Source organism: Rhinolophus hipposideros (assembly GCF_964194185.1).
Source record: "Rhinolophus hipposideros genome assembly, chromosome: X".
Taxonomy (NCBI): domain Eukaryota; kingdom Metazoa; phylum Chordata; class Mammalia; order Chiroptera; family Rhinolophidae; genus Rhinolophus; species Rhinolophus hipposideros.
Window position 1 is genome coordinate 26,235,701 of NC_138046.1, and position 18,905 is coordinate 26,254,605.

The 18,905-nt window shown below is 36.7% G+C and overlaps 1 protein-coding gene across 14 annotated transcripts in view; it reads left to right on the forward strand.

The window, feature by feature from the left end:
* The window catches only part of ENOX2 (ecto-NOX disulfide-thiol exchanger 2), a 405,604-nt gene that overhangs the window by 354,883 nt on the left and 31,816 nt on the right, over positions 1-18,905 (forward strand). For all 14 annotated transcript variants that reach the window (XM_081043234.1, XM_081043229.1, XM_081043226.1 and 11 more), the window contains one exon: positions 1,266-1,373. In XM_081043234.1, the coding sequence (XP_080899360.1) occupies positions 1,266-1,373 (108 nt within the window). The remainder of the gene's footprint in view (positions 1-1,265; positions 1,374-18,905) is intronic.

The following is an 18,905-nucleotide window of genomic DNA, read 5'->3' on the forward strand; positions in this document are numbered from 1 at the left end:
CCATTGTGTATATATACCACAACTTCTTTATCCAGTCATCTATCAAAGGACATTTTGGTTGTTTCCATGTCTTGGTCACCGTAACAAAGCCGCAATGAACATTGGAACACACATATCTTTATGTATAAATGTTTTCAGATTTTTTGGGTAGATGACCAGGAGAGGAATTTCTGGGTCATATGGTAATTCTATTCGTAATTTTTTGAGGAACCTCCATACTGCCTTCGATAGCAGCTGCACCAGTCTGCATTCCTACCAACAGTGTATGAGGGTTCCTTTTTCTCCACAGCCTCTCCAAATTTGTTACTATTTGTCTTGTTGATGATAGCCATTCTGACTGGGGTGAGGTCTTACCTTGATTTTGAAACCATTCCACACAAGGACAATTTTGCTACTTAAATACAATTTTAAAATGATGAATTTTTTTTCGTTTCATCACTTCAAAGACCTCACAATTAGGTCTCTACTTTTGAATAATTAACTTCACTCATTTTGATCACATTTTATTGGAAAATAGCCTTGTAAACAATGATAAGGTTTCTCACATATTATCCCAAAAAGATGTGTGGTCTAATATGGTGACTAAGAGCATGAACTATGGGGTTGATCCAACCTGGATTTAAATCCCAGCTCTGCCACTGAATAACCTTAAGCAAATAACTAAAGCTCTCTAAGTCTCAAGATTATGTATCACAGGGTTATTGTGAGTCTTAATTGAAATCATGCACATGAAATACTTTGCACAGTGCTTGGCACATACTAAATCCTAATAAGTAGTATTTGTTGTAATTATTAATGATGATGAATCCAGTTCCTTGCTTACTGTTATGGAAACTAACATTCGTAAAATTTGGAGTCTTTATTACTTTCCTCACAGAAATCGAATTTGGCTTGGAAAATGACTATTTGCAAGGATGTTTTATAACATTAAATTCAGTTCCATGCAGCAATCAAGATATTGTCCACACAGTATTAACTGCACACTGCCCTTACCCCTGGCTAGAATAGGAAAGTTAAGTGATTAGTTCAGTTAGTTTCTCAGACTCTTTCTAAAATATGAACAAATATGTAGGAAGTTCATAAAAACCAAATAAAATAACCTTAAGTGAAAAATATCTTGATTTTCCATTTAGTATTTCTGCATAGAGAAATGGTTGTATGTGCTGGGGTAAAGTTAGGCAGGCCAGCCTAATATCTAATTTCAGCCAGGGCTTTTAAATGAAGTGTGACTCCTTAAGATTGATTGTCTTTGGTCTTTCTTGTAGCATCTACTCAAAGTCCAAGAGGAATACAAAAGGAAAGAAGCTGAACTTGAAAAAATCAAAGATGACAAGATACAGGTGGAAAAAGGGTTGGAAAATCTTAAGGAAAAGGTATATGAGTCCTAAGTGAACTTTTTCCCTTGCCCCTGCCCCACTTTCAGTGACAATGAAAATGCCGTGGAAGTTGTTTCAATAGGAATCAATGTGGAATGTTTGGCTGATTGGAGATTAAAAGCCCCATCTTCAGGGTAATTCTTGACTCAAAGACTCTGCTTTTAAGTGTGAGTCCTTGGCATTTCTAAGGGTACTATAGAGTGTACTTTTCAATGAAAAAAGTCAGTACATCTCTAAAATTCCTCAGTATTCCCTCTTGGAAAACACCCAAGTGTACACCTCATCCCAGCTTCATCTTGTCAAGCAACTAACAACACAGAAAACTCATGTAACAGAGTATCTTTAGTTAAGCCCTTCATTAAATGAAGAAATGCAAATGCAACTAGAACATTGACATTTCTTTGCAGATACTCCATCTAATGTGATAATGAGCAGCTGCAGGAAACAGCCAAAACCAAAATGGGGGAAACCATGGAAAGTAAACAAGGAGACACAATATTCTAAAGTTAGATGATAGAAACAGGAAAGGCGAGATGGGGCTTTCCCTAATAAGAACCACCAGTGAGGCCCTCTAAGAAAGTCTATTAACATCTGGGTGCATTAATGTATCACAACCATGAATGGGAGGCCCAGTCTATTTAAAGTATGTAAAGTCTACTGATGGTGTCTCCATCTTCCTTTACTAATTTCCTTTAAGCCTGAACATTCAACTGAAGTTACCCTCTGAAAAGGGAGGCCCATTGAACACAACTGCCAAATTTTAATGTCTCAGAAGAAAGAGAAGATTAAGATCTTAGATCAAGAGCCAGAAATCAACAATGCTACAGTTCCACAAGAGCGCATGCTCTTTGTCTTCTGTGCTCGGCTCAGGAACATGCAATGCATACAGGCACAGGACGTGTTTGCCAGCATAGTGACTTACTCCAGAGTGCCATTAAGAACTGGCAACCATGGTGTAGTTGAAACAAATCATGGAAAGTGTTTTCTTCTGGATACCATTTACAATATGCTTTTAAATTCTTTCACTTCATGAAACCAACTCACATTCTAGTTTTGTGGATGCTACTAAAGACACAAACACAATCCCAGAGAAATTCATTTATCAAACTTTTAACTGAAAAGTGCCAAAGCTGAGCACTATTTACCAGGACTTTCCTCATACTACCAGAGGTTCTAAAATGTACCAGAGCTCCTACATAGATGTTCTGCTTCTTCTATAAAATAGAATGTATGCCCAGAAGATTTTAGATAGACTAGGGATTATGCTAATGACATTCTTAAAATCTTCTTTAAGATTGACATCAACAAATAACTGAAGAAAATGTTTATTTATTAAATTTATTGGGGTGACATTGATTAGTAAAATTATATAGGTTTCAAGTTATATAGGTTACATTTACATAATATATAATTTATATATTGCATTCTGTGTTCACTACCCATAGTCAATTCTCCTTCTATCATCATATATTTGACCCCCTTTACCTCTTCTACCACCCCGTTTTCTTATGCTCTGGTAACCACTAAACTTCTCTGTGTCTCTGTGTGTATGAGTTTTTTGTTGTTGTTGTTTGTCTTGTTCCTCTGTTGATTTCAGTTTCATATCCCACATATGAGTGAAGTAATATGGTTCTCAACTATTTCTGTCTAACGTATTTCACTTAGCAAGATAATTTCAAGATCCATCCATGTTGTTGCAAATGGAAGTATTTCATCTTTCTTATGCCAAAGTAATATTCCAAAGTAATATGCCAAAGTAATATTGTGTATATACAATACCACGTATTCTTTACCCAATCATCTATTGAAAGGCACTTGGCTGTTTCCATGTCTTGGCCACTGTGAATAATGCTTCAGTGAACATAGGAGTACATTTAAATGTACAGATAAATGTACCCCTATGTTACAGATAAATGCTTTCAGATTTTTTTGGTAGATACCCAGAAGAGAGATTGCTGGGTTGTATGGTAATTCTATTATTAATTCTTTGAGAAACCTCCATACTGTTCTCCATACTGGCTATACAAATTTACATTCCCACCAACAGTTTATGAGGATTCCTTTTTCTCCACAGCCTCTCCAAAACTTGTTATTACTTGTCTTGTTGAGGATAGCCATTCCAACAGGTGTAAGGTGGCATCTCATTGTAGTTTAGGTTTGAATTTACCTAATAACTAGTGAAGTTGAGTATTTTTTCATATATATGTTGGCCATTTGTATGTTTTCATGGGAGATGTGTCTGTTCAGGTACTCTGCCCATTTTTCAATTGGATTGTTTGTTTTTATATTGTTGTGTTGTACAAGTTCTTTATGTATTTTGGAAATTAGTCCCTTATCAGAGACATTGTTTGCAAATATCTTCTCCCATTCAGTTGGATGCCTCTTTTTTTGTGTGATGGTTTCTTATGCTGTGCAGAAGATTTTTAGTTGGATGTAGTCCCACTCATTTGTTTATTTTTATTTTTTTAATTGAAGTTTACTAGGGGGACAATTGTTAGTAAAGATACATAGGTTTCAGTGTACAATTCTGTAATACATCATCTATATATCACATTGTGTGTTCATCACCCAGAGTCAGTTTTGTTCCATCACCATATATTTGATCCCTTTTACCCTCATCTAACACCCCTTCCCCCCTTACCTGCTGGTAACTACCAAACTATTGTCAGTGTCTATGAGTTTCTGTTTCTCATTTGTTTGTTTTGTTCTTTTGTTGTTTTTGGTTCACATACCACATATCAGTGAAATCATATGGTACTCTGCTTTTTCTGTCTGACTTATTTCATTTAGCATAATAATCTCAAGATCTATCCATGTTGCTGCAAATGGTAGCATTTCATCTTTTCTTATGGGAGGGTAGTATTCCATAAATAAATATATATATATATATATATATATATATATATATATATATATACACACACATATATATATATATATGTTATATTGTCTTTATCAAATCATCTATGGAAGGACAGTGTTGTTGTTTCCATGTCTTGGTCACCATAAATAAAGCTGCAATGAACATCAGAACACATTTATTTTTACGGATAAATGTTTTCAGAATTTTGGGATATATACCCAGGAGAGGGATTGCTGAGTTATATGGTAATTCTACTCATAATTTTTTAGGAACCTCCATAATGTTTTCCATAGTGGCTGTACCAATTTACATTCCCACCAACAGTGTATGAGTATTCCTTTCTCTCCACAGCCTACCCAACACTTGTTATTATTTGTCTTGTTGATAATAGCCACTGTAACAAGTGTGAGGTGAAATTTCATTGTGCTTTTGATTTGTGTTTCCCTAATAACTACTGAAGTTGAACATTTTTTCATGTATCTGTCAGCCATTTGTATGTCTTGTTGGGAGAAGTTTCTGTTCATGTACTATCATCAATTGGGTTGTTTGCCTTTTTGTTGTTGAGTTGTATGAGTTCCTTATATATTTTGGATATTAGCCCTTTATGGGAGGTGTTGCTTGCAAATATCTTTTCCCATTCGGTTTGTTGCCTCTTCATTTTGTTGACGGTCTCTTCTGCTGTGCAGAAGCTTTTTGGTTTTATATAGTCCCATTCATTTATTTGAACTTTTACTTTCCTTGCCTTTGAGGTCAAATTCATCAAATACTCTTTGAACCCAAGGTATATACGTTTAGTGCCTATGCTTTTTTCTATGCAGTTTATTGTTTCAGAGCTTATGTTTATGTCTTTCATCCATTTTCAGTTAATTTTGGTACATGGTGACAGATTGATCAGTCTGGTTTCACTCTTTTGCATGTGGCATTCCAATTTTCCCAGCACTATTTTTTGAAGAGGCTTTCTTTTCTAACCATTGTATGTTTTGGCACCTTTGTCAAAGTTATGTGTCCATTGTTATGAGGGTTTATTTCTGGGTTCTCAATTCTATCCCATTGGTCAGTGTGTCTGTTTATCTGCCAATGCCATATTGTTTGATTACTGTTGTTCTGTAATACAAGCTGAAGTCAGGAAGTGTGATAACTCCAGCCTTATTCTTCTCTCTTAGTAGTGCTTTGGCTGTTCTGGGTCTTTTCTGATTCCATACAAATCTGATGATTTTTTTCTTCTATTTCTTTAAAAAATGCCATTGGATAATGTTGTAAAGATTTTGTTGGGTATCCGATGGACATGCGTCCTATTTGGGAGACCACCTCAGGGATACTGTGGATACCTGATCATGGCATTGTACACCAGAAGCTAAACATTAATGAATGCCAACTATAATTTTATATATATAATGTGATGGTTCAGTGTGAGGTCGGAGGGATAGTGGATGGGGGGAGGGGGGTTCACAGTGTGAGGGATATAAATGATGAACGTCTAAGTATTGCCTTGTCTTGTACACCTGAAACTAATAAATAAATAATAAATAAATAAATAAATAATGCCATTGGAATTTTGATGGGGATTGAATTAAATCTGTATATTGCTTTGGGTAATATGGCCATTTTAACTATGTTGGTTCTTCCAATCCATGAACATGGAATGCCTTTCCATTTCTTTGTGTCTTCTTCAATTTATTTTTAAACTATTTTGTAGTTTTCAGTGTATAGGTCCTTCACATCCTTGGTTAAGTTTATTCCTAGGTATTTTATTCTTTTTGTTGCAATTGCTAAAGGAATTTTTTTTCTGAAGTGTCATTGTTAGTATATAGGAATGCGATGGATTTTTTTTTATTAGCTTCAGGTGTACAAAACAATGTGATACTTAGACATTTACACAGCTCACAAAGTGATAACCTCGCTCCCTCAATCTACTACCCCTCTGACATTGTATATAGCTGTTACAATTCCATTGACTCTATTCCCTATACTGTACTCCACATCCTGTGAATATGAATATATATATATATATATTATATTATATTATATTATATTATATTATATTATATTATATTATATTATATTATAGTTGACATTCAATATTATTCAGTTTCAGGTGTACAGCACAATGGTCAGGAATCTACACCGTCTATGAAGTGTTCTCCCTAATAAGATGGTGGGATTGCAGATTGGTGCAGCCACTATGGAAATCAGTATGGTGGAATCTCAAAAACTGAAAATGGAATTTCCTTAGGACCCAGCAATTCCACTCTTAGGTATCTATCCAGAGAAATCCAAAGTGCTAACTCAAAAAAATATATGCACCCCTATGTTTATTGCAGTACTATTCAGAAAAGACAAGACATGGAAACAACCAAATTGTCCATCAGTAGACAACTGGATTTTTGACATTGATTTTTTAAAAAAAAAAAGATTTTATTGGGGAAGGGGAACAGGACTTTATTGGGAGAACAGTGTGTACTTCCAGGACTTTTTTTTTTTCCTCCAAGTCAAGTTGTTGTCCTTTCAATCTTAGTTGTGGAGAGTGCTATTCAGCTTCAAGTTGTTGTTCTTTCAGTCTTAGTTGTGGAGGACGCAGCTCAGCTCCAGGTCCAGTTGCCGTTGCTAGTTGCAGGGGGCGCAGCCCACCACCCCTTGCAGGAGTTGAACCAGCAACTGTGGTTGAGAGGACGCGCTCCAACCAACTGAGTCATCTGGGAGCTCAGCGGTAGCTCAGCTCAAGGTGCTGTGTTCAATCTTAGTTGCAGGGGGCGCTGCCCACCATCCCTTGTGGGACTCAAGGAATTGAACTGGCAACCTTGTGGTTGAGAGCCCACTGGCCCATGTGGGAATGGAACCGGCAGCCTTCGGAGTTAGGAACATGGAGCTCTAACCATCTGAGCCACCGGGCCGGCCCTGTACATTGATTTTTTAGCCAACAACTTTATTGTATTTGTTTATTGTTTCTAATAGATTTCTGGTGGAGTCTTTACGGTTTTCTAAATAACGAACTATTTCATCTGCAAAAAGTGACTATTTAACTTCTTCATTTCCAATTTGGATGCCTTTTATTTCTTTCTCTTCCCTGATTGCTCCGGCTAGGACTTCTAATACTATGTTGTTAACCCTATCTTGTTCCTGAACATAGAGCAAACGGTCAGTTTTTCACCATTAGTTATGATGTTAGCTGAGGGTTTGTCATATATGACTTTTATTATGTTAAGGTATTTTCCTTCTGTACCCATTTTATAAGTGTGTTAATCATAAATGGATGCTGTATCTTGTCAAATGCTTTTTTTCTGAATCTATAGATATAATCATATATTTATCTTTCTTTTTATGCGGTGTATCACACTGATCGATTTGCAAATACTGAATCATCCTTGTGCCCCTGGGATGAACCCCACTTGATTAGGATGTGTAATCTTTTTAATGTATTGTTGTATTCAATTTGCTAGAATTTTGTTTGGTAGGATTTTTTCATCTGTATTCATCAGAGATCTTGGACTGTAATTTTCTTTTTGTGTGTTATACTTACCTGGTTTTGTTATCAGGGTAATGTTGGCCTCATAAAATGAGTTAGATGTATTGTCCCTTCTTCAATATTTTGGAAGAGTTTGAGGAGGACAGGTGTTAGATCCTCTTTGAATGTTTGGTATAATTCACTAGTGCAGCCATCTGGTCTTGGACTTTTGATTTGGGGAAGGTTTTACATGGCCGATTCAATTTCCTTACTGTTGATTGGTCTATTAGGCTTTCCAGTTCTTCGTGATTCAGTCTCGGAAGACTATATGTTTCTAAGAACTTAAGCAGTTCTTCTAGGTTATTAAATTTGGGAGCATATAGACCACATATATTATTGCATGATCCTTTGCAAGGATCATAGTATTATTGCATGATCTTTGTATTTCTGTGGTGGTCACGGTAATTTCTCCTCTTTCATTTCTGATTTTCTTTGTGTCTTTTCTCTTTTTATCTGAGTGGGCTCTAGCCAAGGGTGTCTCACTTTTATTAAACTTTTCAAAGAACCAGCTCTTTGTCACATTAATTTTTTTTCTATTGTCTTTTTGTTTTCTATTTCATTTAGTTCTGCTCTGAATTTCATTCTTTCCTTTATTCTTCTGACTTTGGGTTTCATTTGTTCTTCTTTTTCTAGTTCTTTAATGTACAATATGAGGTTGTTTATCTCAGATTTTTCTTCTTTCTTAAGATAGGTCTGTAATTATATAAATTTCCCTCTTGTTATTTCTTCACTGCATCCCAATAATTTTGATATGATATATTTTCATTGTCATTTGTTTCCACGTATCTTTTGATCTCTCCTCTTATTTCTTCTTTGACTCAGTCGTTCTTTAAAAGCACGTTTAATCTCCACATATTTGTGTTTTCCCCATTTTCTTTTTGCAGTTGGTATCCAATTTCAAAGTCTTGTGATCAGAGAATATAGTTGGGATTATTTCAATGTTCCTAAATTTGCTGAGACCAGTATATGGTCTACCTTTGAGAATGTTCAATACACACTAGAAAAGAATGTATAGTCTAATGTTCTAGATTGAAGTGCTGTATAAATGTCAATTATGTCTATTTCTTTTTGTGTGTCATTTAGGGCTGATATTTCCTTATTCATTTTGTTTCGATGATCTATCCATAGCTGTCAATGATGTATTTAAGTCCCCTACTATAATAGTGTTTTGGTCAATTTCTCCCTTTAGCTATTTTAGTAGTTGCTTTGCTCCCTGATTGTGTGACATATATTAATGAGTGTTTTACCTTTTTTTTGGATTGTCCCTTTATCGTTATGAAATGTCCATCTTTGTCTCTTGTTACCTTTTTGACCCTGAAGTCTGTTTCATCTGATATCAGTATGCCTACACCTGCTTTTCTTTGGCTACCATTTGCTTAGAGTATCAATTGCCACCCTTTTACTTTGAGTCTATCTTTGTCATTGTAACTGGGATGTGTCTCTTGGAGGCAGCATATGGTTGGTTTAGTGTTTTGTTTTGTTTTGTTCTTCCAATCTGCTACTCTGTGCCTTTTATTGGGAAGCACAGTCCATTTACATTTATGGTGATTATTGATATATGGGGATTTCCTCTCATTTTGCCTTTTGTTTTCAAATGGCTTGATACTCATTGTATCTTTGCCTTTTTATTGCTGTCTTTTATTTCAGTGTGGTGGTGTTCTATGGTTTTTCCTCTGGTTCTTTTTTTTATGTTATATATCTCAGTTCTAGATTTTTTTCTTTTAAGTGGTTACCATTATGTTTAAGTAAAAGAAAGTTTCATGTATACAATAGTCCTTTTTCTTCAGCATGCTTCTTATCTCCACTCCCCATTGCACGTTCAGACCTTTACTGTATCCCCTTTTATGTTTTTGTTGTCATAATTTATCCCTTCTTATGCTGTGAATTAATATCTGAGTTGTAGCAACAAGTTGTCTTTTTCTTCTTTTTCCTTTTTCTGTTTGTTTGTTTGTTTGTTTGTTTGTATGTTTGTTTCTTTTAATTTATTGGGGTGACAATTGTTAGTGAAATTACATAGATTTCAAGTGTACAATTCTGTATTACGTCATCTATAAATCCCATTGTGTGTTCACCACCCAGAGTCAGTTCTCCTCCCATCACTATATATTTGATTCCCCTTACCCTCATCTCCCACCCACCCCTTACCCTCTGGTAACCACTAAACTATTGTCTGTGTTTATGAGTTTTTGTTTCTCATTTCTTTGTCATGTTTTTTGTTGTTTTTGGTTTATATACCACATATCAGTGAAATCATATGGTTCGCTGCTTTTTCTGTCTGCTTTATTTCGTTTAGCATCATACTCTCAAGATTTTACGGTGTCCAAGACATGGAAACAACCAAACTGTCCTTCGATAGATGAATGGATAAAGAAGTTGTGGTATATATACACAATGGAATACTATTAGGCGGTAAGAAAAGATGATATAGGAACATTTGTGACAACATGGATGGATCTTTTTCCTTTTTTTACCGTGTATTCTTCTGTACCATTTATATTATATTTAAGTGTATAGGACGCTACTTTGTGTATGGGTTCCCATTTCATGCTTCTCTCTGTCTATTCATACTACTGCTCATGGTTTTGTATAAATTTGATATTTTGTTTCAGGTCAAATAGCTTACTTTAGTATTTCTTTTTTTTATTGTTGTTAGAGAAAGGTTTTTATAAATGTGCCCTGTTATTTTTTTTTTAACTAAATTTATTGGGGTGACAATTGTTAGTAAATTTACATAGATTTCAGGTGTACAATTCTGTATTACATCGTCTATAAATCCCATTGTGTGTTCACCACCCAGAGTCAGTTCTCCTTCCATCACCATATATTTGATCCCCTTTACCCTCTTCACTCACCCCCCACCCCCTTACCCTCTGGTAACCACTAAATTCTTGTCTGTGTCTATGAGTTTTTCTTTCTCATTTGTTTGTCTTGCTCTTTTTGGTTTATATACCACATATCAGTGAAATCATAGGGTTCTCTGCTTTATCTGTCTGACTTATTTCACTTAGCATTATACTCTCAAGATCCTTTAGTATTTCTTGTGATGCAGCTCATGTGTTAGAAAATTACCGCACCTTCTATATGTCTGAAAAGTCTGTATTCCAACTTCATATCAAAAGGATATGTTTCCTGAATATATAATTTTTGACGCATTATTTCTCTCTTTCAGTTGTTTCCATGTTTGATTCCATACCCTTCTTTGTGGAGTTTCTGCTGAAAAGACTGATGATAGTCTAATGGTCTTTCGCACATAGGTTACTATTTTTTCTCCTGACTGCCTTTAGAATTCTTTTTTTTTGTCATTAATTTTTTTATTTTTTTTTTTGGTGTCACAATCGTTAGTAAAATTACATAGACTTCAGGTGTACAATTCTGTATTGCATCATCTATAAATCCCATTGTGTGTTCACCACCAAGAGTCAGTTCTTTTTCCGTCACCATATATTTGATCCCCCTTACCCTCAGTTCCCATCCCCCATCCTCCTTAACCTCTGGTAACCACTAAACTATTGTCTGTGTCTATGAGTTTTTGTTTCTCATTTGTTTGTCTTGTTCTTTTGTTGGTTTTGTTTTATATACCACATATCAATGAAATCATATGGTTCTCTGCTTTTTCTATCTGACTTATTTCGCTTAGCATTATACTCTCAACATCCATCCACATTGTCACAAATGTTACTATGTCATCTTTTCTTACCGCCGAATAGTATTCCATTGTGTATATATACCACAACTTCTTTATCCATTCATCTATCCAAGGACATTTTGGTTGTTTCCATGTTTGGCCACCGTAAACAAAGCTGCAGTAAACATTGGAGCACACGTGTCTTTATGTATAAATGTTTTCAAATTTTTTGGGTAGATACCCAGGAGAGGGATTGCTGGGTCATAAGGTAATTATATTTGTAATTTTTTGAGGAACCTCCACACTGCCTTCCATAACAGCTGCACAGTCTGCATTCCCACCAACAGTGTATGAGTGTTCCTATTTCTCCACAGCCTCTCCAACACTTGTTACTATTTGTCTTGTTGATGATAGCCATTCTGACTGGGGTGAGGTGATATCTCATTGTGGTTTTTATTTGCATTTCTCTGATGATTAGTGATGTTGAACATTTTTTCATATGTCTATTTGCCATTTGTATGTCCTCTTTGAAGAAATGTCTCTTCAGGTCCTCTGCCCATTTTTCAATTGGGTTGTTTGTTTTTCTGTTGTTAAGCTTCATGAGTTCTTTGTATATTTTGGATATTAGCCCCTTATCAGAGGCACTGTTTGCAAAAGTTTTCTCCCATTCAGTCGGTTTCCTCTTTATTTCGTCAATGGTTTCTTTTGCTGAGCTGAAGCTTTTAAGTTTTATATAGTCCGATTCACTATTTTAGCTTTTACTTCCATTGCTTTTGGAGTCATGTTCATAAAATGCTCTTTGAACCCAAGGTCCATAAGTTTAGTACCTATGTTTTCTTCTATGCAGTTTATTGTGTCAGGACTTATGCTTAAGTCTTTGATTCATTTTGAATTAATTTTGGTACATGGTGACAGCAGTCCAGTTTCATTCTTTTGCACATAGCTATCCAATTTCCCAGCACCATTTATTGAAGAGGCCGTCTTTCCTCCATTGTGTGTTTTAAGCTTCTTTGTCAAAAATTATCTGTCCATATTTATGTGTTTTTTTCCTGGGTTCTCAATTCTATTCCATTGGTCTATGTGTCTGTTTTTCCGCCAATACCATGCTGTTTTGATTATTGTAGCCCTGTAGTACGATATAAGCTCAGGGATTGCGATAACTCCAGTATTGTTCTTTTTTCTAAAGATTGCTTTGGCTATTCGGGATCTTTTGTGGTTCCGAACAAATCTGATGATTTTTTGTTCTATTCCTTTAAAAAATGCCATTGGGATTTTGATGGGGATTGCATTAAATCTGTATATGGCTTTGGGTAATATGGCCATTTTAACTATGTTGATTCTTCCAATCCACGAGCACGGAATGTCTTTCCATTTCTTTGTGTCTTCTTCAATTTCTTTCAAAAATGTCTTATAGTTTTCAGCATATAAATGCTTCACATCATTGGTTAAGTTTATTCCCAGGTATTTCATTCTTTTTGCTGCAATTGCAAAGGGAATTTGTATTTCTTTTTCTGAGATTTCATTGTTAATATATAGGAATGCAATGGACTTTTGTACGTTGATTTTGTAGCCAGCAACTTTTCTGAATTCATTGATAGTTTCTAACAGTTTTTTAGTGGAGTCTTTAGGGTTTTCTATGTATAGCATCATGTCTTCTGCAAAAAGTGATAATTTAACTTCTTCATTCCCAATACGATGCCTTTGATCTCTTTCTCTTGCCTGATGGCTCTGGCAAGGTTTTCCAACGCTATGTTGAAAAGCAGAGGTGATAGGGTACAGCCCTGTCGTGTTCCTGAACGTAGAGCACAGGGCTTCAGTTTTTCACCATTAATTTTGAGATTAGCTGAGGGCTTGTCATATATGGCCTTTAGTATGTTAAGGTATTTTCCCTCTATACCTATTTTTTAAGTGTTTTAATCATAAATGGATGTTGTATCTTGTCAAATGCTTCTTCTGCATCAATTGATATAAACATGTGTTTTTTGTCCTTTATTTTGTTTATGTGAATTATCACATTGATGGATTTGCAGATGTTGAACCATCCTCGTGCCCCGGGGATGAACCCCACTTTGTCATGATGAATAATCTTTTAAATGCATTGTTGTATTCGATTTGCTAGAAATTTGTTTAGGATTTTTGCATCTGTATTCATCAGAGATATTGGTCTGTACTTTTCTTTTTTTGTGTTGTCCTTACCAGGTTTTCGTATCAGGGTAATGTTAGCCTCATAAAATGACTTAGGGAGTACTGTCTCTTCTTCAATTTTTTGGAAGATTTTGAGCAGCATTGGTATTAGATCCTGTTTGAAAGTTTGGTCGAATTCCCTAGTGAAGCCGTCTGGTCCCGTACTTTTGCCTTTGGGAAAGTTTTGGATGACTGATTCAATTTTGTTACTGGTGATCAGTCTGTTTAGATTTTCCAGTTCTTCACGGTTCAGCCTTGGAAGGCTATATGTTTCTAAGATGTCCATTTCTTCTAGGTTATTGAATTTGGTGGCATATAGTCCTTCATAGTATTCTTGCGTGATTCTCTTATTTCTGTGTGTCCGTGATAACTTCCCCTTGTTCATTTCTGATTTTGTTAATTAGTGTCTTCTCTCTTTTTATCTTAGTGAGTCTAGCCAAGGGTTTGTAGATTTTACTAATTTTTTAAAGAACCAGCTCTTTGTCACATTAATTTTTTTCTGTTGTCTTTTTGTTCTCTATTTCATTTAGTTCTGCTCGAATTTTTGTTATTTCCTTTCTTCTGCTGACCTTGGTTTCACTTGTTCTTCTTTTTCTAGTTCTTTAAGTTGTAACATGAGGTTATTTATTTGTAATTTTTCTTGTTTCTTGAGATAGGCCTGTAATGATATAAATTTCCCTCTTAAAACTGCTTTTGCTGCTTCCCTAAAACTTTGGTAGGATGTATTTTCATTCTCATTTATTTCTATGTATCTTTTTTATCTCTCTTCTAATTTCTTCTTTGACCCAGTCGTTCTTTAAAAGTGTGTTGTTTAATCTCCGTGTATTTGTGTTTTTCCTGCTTTCTTTTCACAGTTGATATCCAATTTCAAAGCTTTGTGATCAGAGAATATGCTTGGTATGATTTCAATCTTCTTAAATTTCCTGAGGCTGATTTTATGTCCCAATGTATGGTCTATTCTTGAGAATGTTCCATGTACACTCGAAAAGAATGTATAGTCTGATGTTTTAGGATTAAGTGCTCTATATATGTCAGTTATGTCCATTTCATCTAATGTGTCATTTAGGGCTGCTATTTTGTTATTTATTTTCTGTTTGGATGATCTATCCATAGCTGTCAATGATATATTTAGGTCCCCTAGTATCACTGTGTTTTGGTTGATTTCTCCTTTTAGTTCTGTTAGTAATTTTTTGGTACATTTCGGTGCTCCCTGATTGGGGGTATAAATATTGAAGACTGCTCTGTCTTCTTGTTGTATAAGCCCCTTCACCATTGTAAAATGTCCATCTTTGTCTCTGTTATGTTTTTTACCCTGAAGTCTTTTTTATCTGGTATCAGTATGGCTACACCTGATTTTCTCTGGGTACCATTTGCTTGGAGTGTCAATTTCCCCACTTTCCCTTTGAGTTTATGCTTGTCCTTGTAGCTGAGATGCCTCTTGGAGACAGCATGTGGTTGGGTTTAGTTTTTTGATCCAATGTGCTACTCTGTGCCTTTTTATTGGTGAGTTCAGGCCATTTACATTTAGAGTGATTATTGATATGTGAGGATTTCCTCTCATTCTTTCATTATTTTTCTGGTAAGGCTGTGTCTCCATTGTTTATTTGCCTTTTTGTTGTTGTCTATTATTTCTGTGTGGTGGGAGTCTATAATTTTTCCCTCTGTTAGTTTTTATTATTGTACATATTTCAGTTCTGGATTTTTTTTTGATCGGTTGCCATTGTTTATGTAAAAGAAAATTTCATATTTAGAGTACTCCACTTTCTTCAGCATGCTTACTTTCTCCATTCCCATATTCCAGTTCAGGCCTTTACTCTCCCCCTTTTTATGTTTTGCTTGCCAGAGATTGTCCCTGATGATGGTAGTTGAATAGCCTCCTTTAGTATTTCTTGTAGTGCAAGTAGTGTATTAGAAAAATCCCTCAACTTCTGTACGTCTCGAAGGGTCTTTATTCCTCCTTCATATCTAATGGATGTCTTTGCTAGGTACATTATTCTTGGCTCATAATTTCTCTCTTTCAGTAGTTTGAATATTTGGTTCCACTCCCTCCTGGCTTGTAGAGTTTCTGCTGAAAAAAATCTGATGATAATCTAATGGACTTTCCTTTGTGGGTTACTGTGTTTTTTCCCTGGCTGCCTTGAGGATTCTTTCTTTGTTGGTGATTTTTGAAAGCTTCAATAGAATGTGCCTTGAAGAAGGCCTGTTGTGATTGAGGTAATAGGTGTTCTATTTGCTTCTTGGATTCGGGGATCCAGTTCTTTCCACATGTTTGGGAAGTTTTCATCAACTACTTGTTTGAATATACTCTCTGTTCCCTTCTCCCTTTCTTCCACTTCTGTATGCCCATTATTCTTATATTGCTCTTTCTGATGGAATCAGAAAGTTGTTGTAACGTTCTTTCATTTCTTTAAATCTCAAGTCTCTTTCTTCTTCTATCCGTGTCATTTCCAGTTTTCTATCTTCGATGACCCTGATTCTTTTCTCCATCTAGTCAACTCTAATTTTTAAACTGGCTATTTCATTCTTATTTCTTCTATTGATTTCTTAATCTCCAGATATTCTCTGTGGTTCTTTTTTAAAATTCCAATCTCTCTGGTAATATGTTCATGTCGTTCTTTGAATGTGTTTCTTAGTCATTAAACTGCCTCTCTGTGTTTTCTTGCATTTCTTTGAGGTTTTTCAGACCTACAATCTTGAATTCGCTATCATTTAAGTCACATATTTCCGTATCTTTAAGTTCAATTTATGGAGACTTTTTACTCCTTTTTCTGAGCTGTCTTATTGCCTTGGTTATTCGTGGCAATTAATGATTTATTATCTATCTTTTTAGACATGTGCAGGTGTGGGTTCTGCATCAGGTTGATAGGAAGAGGTGTTTCTTTTGTTTTCCAGTACATGTTGGTAGAATGTTTCATTTTTCTCTCTGACTGCAACCTTTTTTTCTCTCTCACACTGTAGCATTATGTTTTCTCTGCACTATTCCAGCCTCTCACACAATGGGTGATTCCCTGGAAGGCGGACTTCTCCTCTGTTAACATCCCCTGTTTCATAGGGCACCTCGTCCCTGTGGGTATGCGGAGAGCTTTTGAAGTTCCAAAGCTCTTCCTGCACCAGATTCATAGCCTGTGTGTTTCAGTAGTTCTGTTTACTCCTTCAGGGATTCGCCCAAATGGGGGGAGAGGGGCAGGGTGGGTTGTGAGAGGTGGCCCAGAGCAATGACAGCAACCAGCACCACAGCTGGTCCTGCTTCCATAGCTCCCTCCCCTTTGTGGAATTGATTGGGCTTTGAATCTGTGTCTGTGCACCACATTTCTCAGTACTGCAAATATTCTGGTCTTTTGATCTGACACTGCTACTCTTCTGTCTAGCACTGGGAAGTTGGGGGCGGGAGAGGTCTGGGAGGGTCAGAAGGGGGTGGCTAGTCTCACTGCCTAAGGCTTCCATTCTCTGGGGCAGTGAGGGCTTAAACCACTCTTTTCCGCCTCCTTCCCTCAGTCTTTGCTCCAAGGTCTCTGCCGTGAGCGTTGGGTTCAGCCATGTTCCCTCAGCCCTGTGGGCCATTAGCAGAGCCCTAGCAATCTGAGTTCTTCCCTCTCTTGCAGCTGCAGTAGTTTTGGGATGCAGCGAGCTCGGAGCACTGAGCTAGGTCTGTGTCCTGAGCTCATGTGAACCCCGTCTCTGTACTTCTCCCTTCCCGCCTCCACTCTCTCGCAATTTGCCCACCTTTAGGTGAATTTAGTAGTGAGCCTCTTCGTCTTGAGTGTCTGCTGTGCAGGGAGTCCTTTGTGGAGTGATAGTTTTTCAATTTCTTGTAAATTCCAGGGGAGATTTCCAGAGGCTCACCTCACGCTGCCATTTTGATGACATCCAAAAGTTAACCAATATCACTCATTCTTTCCTCCTTCTGGTCAGCTCTTTCACCTCATCTGTCTATTTCATTCTTCAGTTCTTTTATTGAGTTCTTCATCTCTAGAATTTCTATTTAGTTCATTTTTAAAACGTCAATCTCTTGAATAAAATGTTCATTTTGTTCTTTGATTTTGTTTCTGAGTTCATTAACCTGCCTGTCTGTGTTTTTTTTGTGTTTTTTTTATTTTTATTTTGCATTTCATTGAGTTTTTTCAGAACTGCAATCTTGAATTCTCTGTCATTTAAGTCACATATTTCCATGTGTTTATGTTTGTTTTCTGGAGTGTTTTAATTTTCTTTCTGAGCTGTCTTGTTATCTTGCTTATTCATGGCAGTTAATAAATTATTATTTCTCTTTCTGGTTCTATGCAAGTGGCTTATGCAACAGGTTGATATAAACAGGTCTTTCCATGCTTGCTAGTAGGTTTTTTTTTTTTTTTTATTATTAATTTATTTATTAGTTTCAGGTGTACAAAACAAGGTAATACTTAGACGTTCATCATTTATATCCCTCATACTGTGAACCCCCCTCCCCCCATCCACTATCCCTCCGACCTCACACTGAACCATCACATTATATATATAAAATTATAGTTGGCATTCATTAATGTTTTTGCTAGTAGGTTTTGATGGAATGTTTTATTGTCTCTGCTGTTGTAGCCTTTTATTTTCTCTCACACTCTAGCATTATGTTTTCTCTTGTGCTGTTCTGGCTTGTTACATGATGAGGGATTTTCTATAAAGTGGGCTTCTCCTTTGAGCGGGTTGCCTGGGTCTCAGGGCACTGCCTCTGTGGGAGGATGTGGAGAGCGATAGACTTCTGAGCTTCTGAAATTCCAACGCTGCCCCTGCAGCCCCATGGAGATCCTGTGTGTCTCAGTGGCTCTGGTTGCCCCTGCAGGGTTCCACCCAGAAAGGTGGGATTGGAGTGGCCTCAGAGAGGTGACTGGTGCATTTGTGGCTTGAGCAATGGGTACTAGCAACCCACAGTTGTCTTGCCCCTACAGTTTCTTCCCCTTTGCTGGAATTAGTTATCTGTGGCTGCAGGACTGATGCTAAAGTTCTCAGTGCTGTAGATATTCTGTTATTTAATCTGACAGTACTACCATTTCTTCTGGATCCCACTTCCTACTGTGGGAGCAGTGGGAAAGGCAGCTGGTCTCCATGTTTTATTTTCTGTTTTCTGCCTGGCCATGAAGGGTAAAACCACCATTCTCACTCTTCTTTTTTTTGGTCTTTGCTCCATGGTCTCTGCCGTGAGTGCTGCTTTCAGCCAGATTATGTGCTTATCCCTCACGCAGGACTGGGCCACAGTGGGTGTGCTGCAGCCAGAATTCTTCCCTCTTGCATGATTTGAAGTGAGCTTCCGACTGCAGTGAGCTCTGGTCTGCATCCTGCAACCCTGCGGCCCACGTCTCTGCACTTACCCCTTCCTTCCTCCCCTGC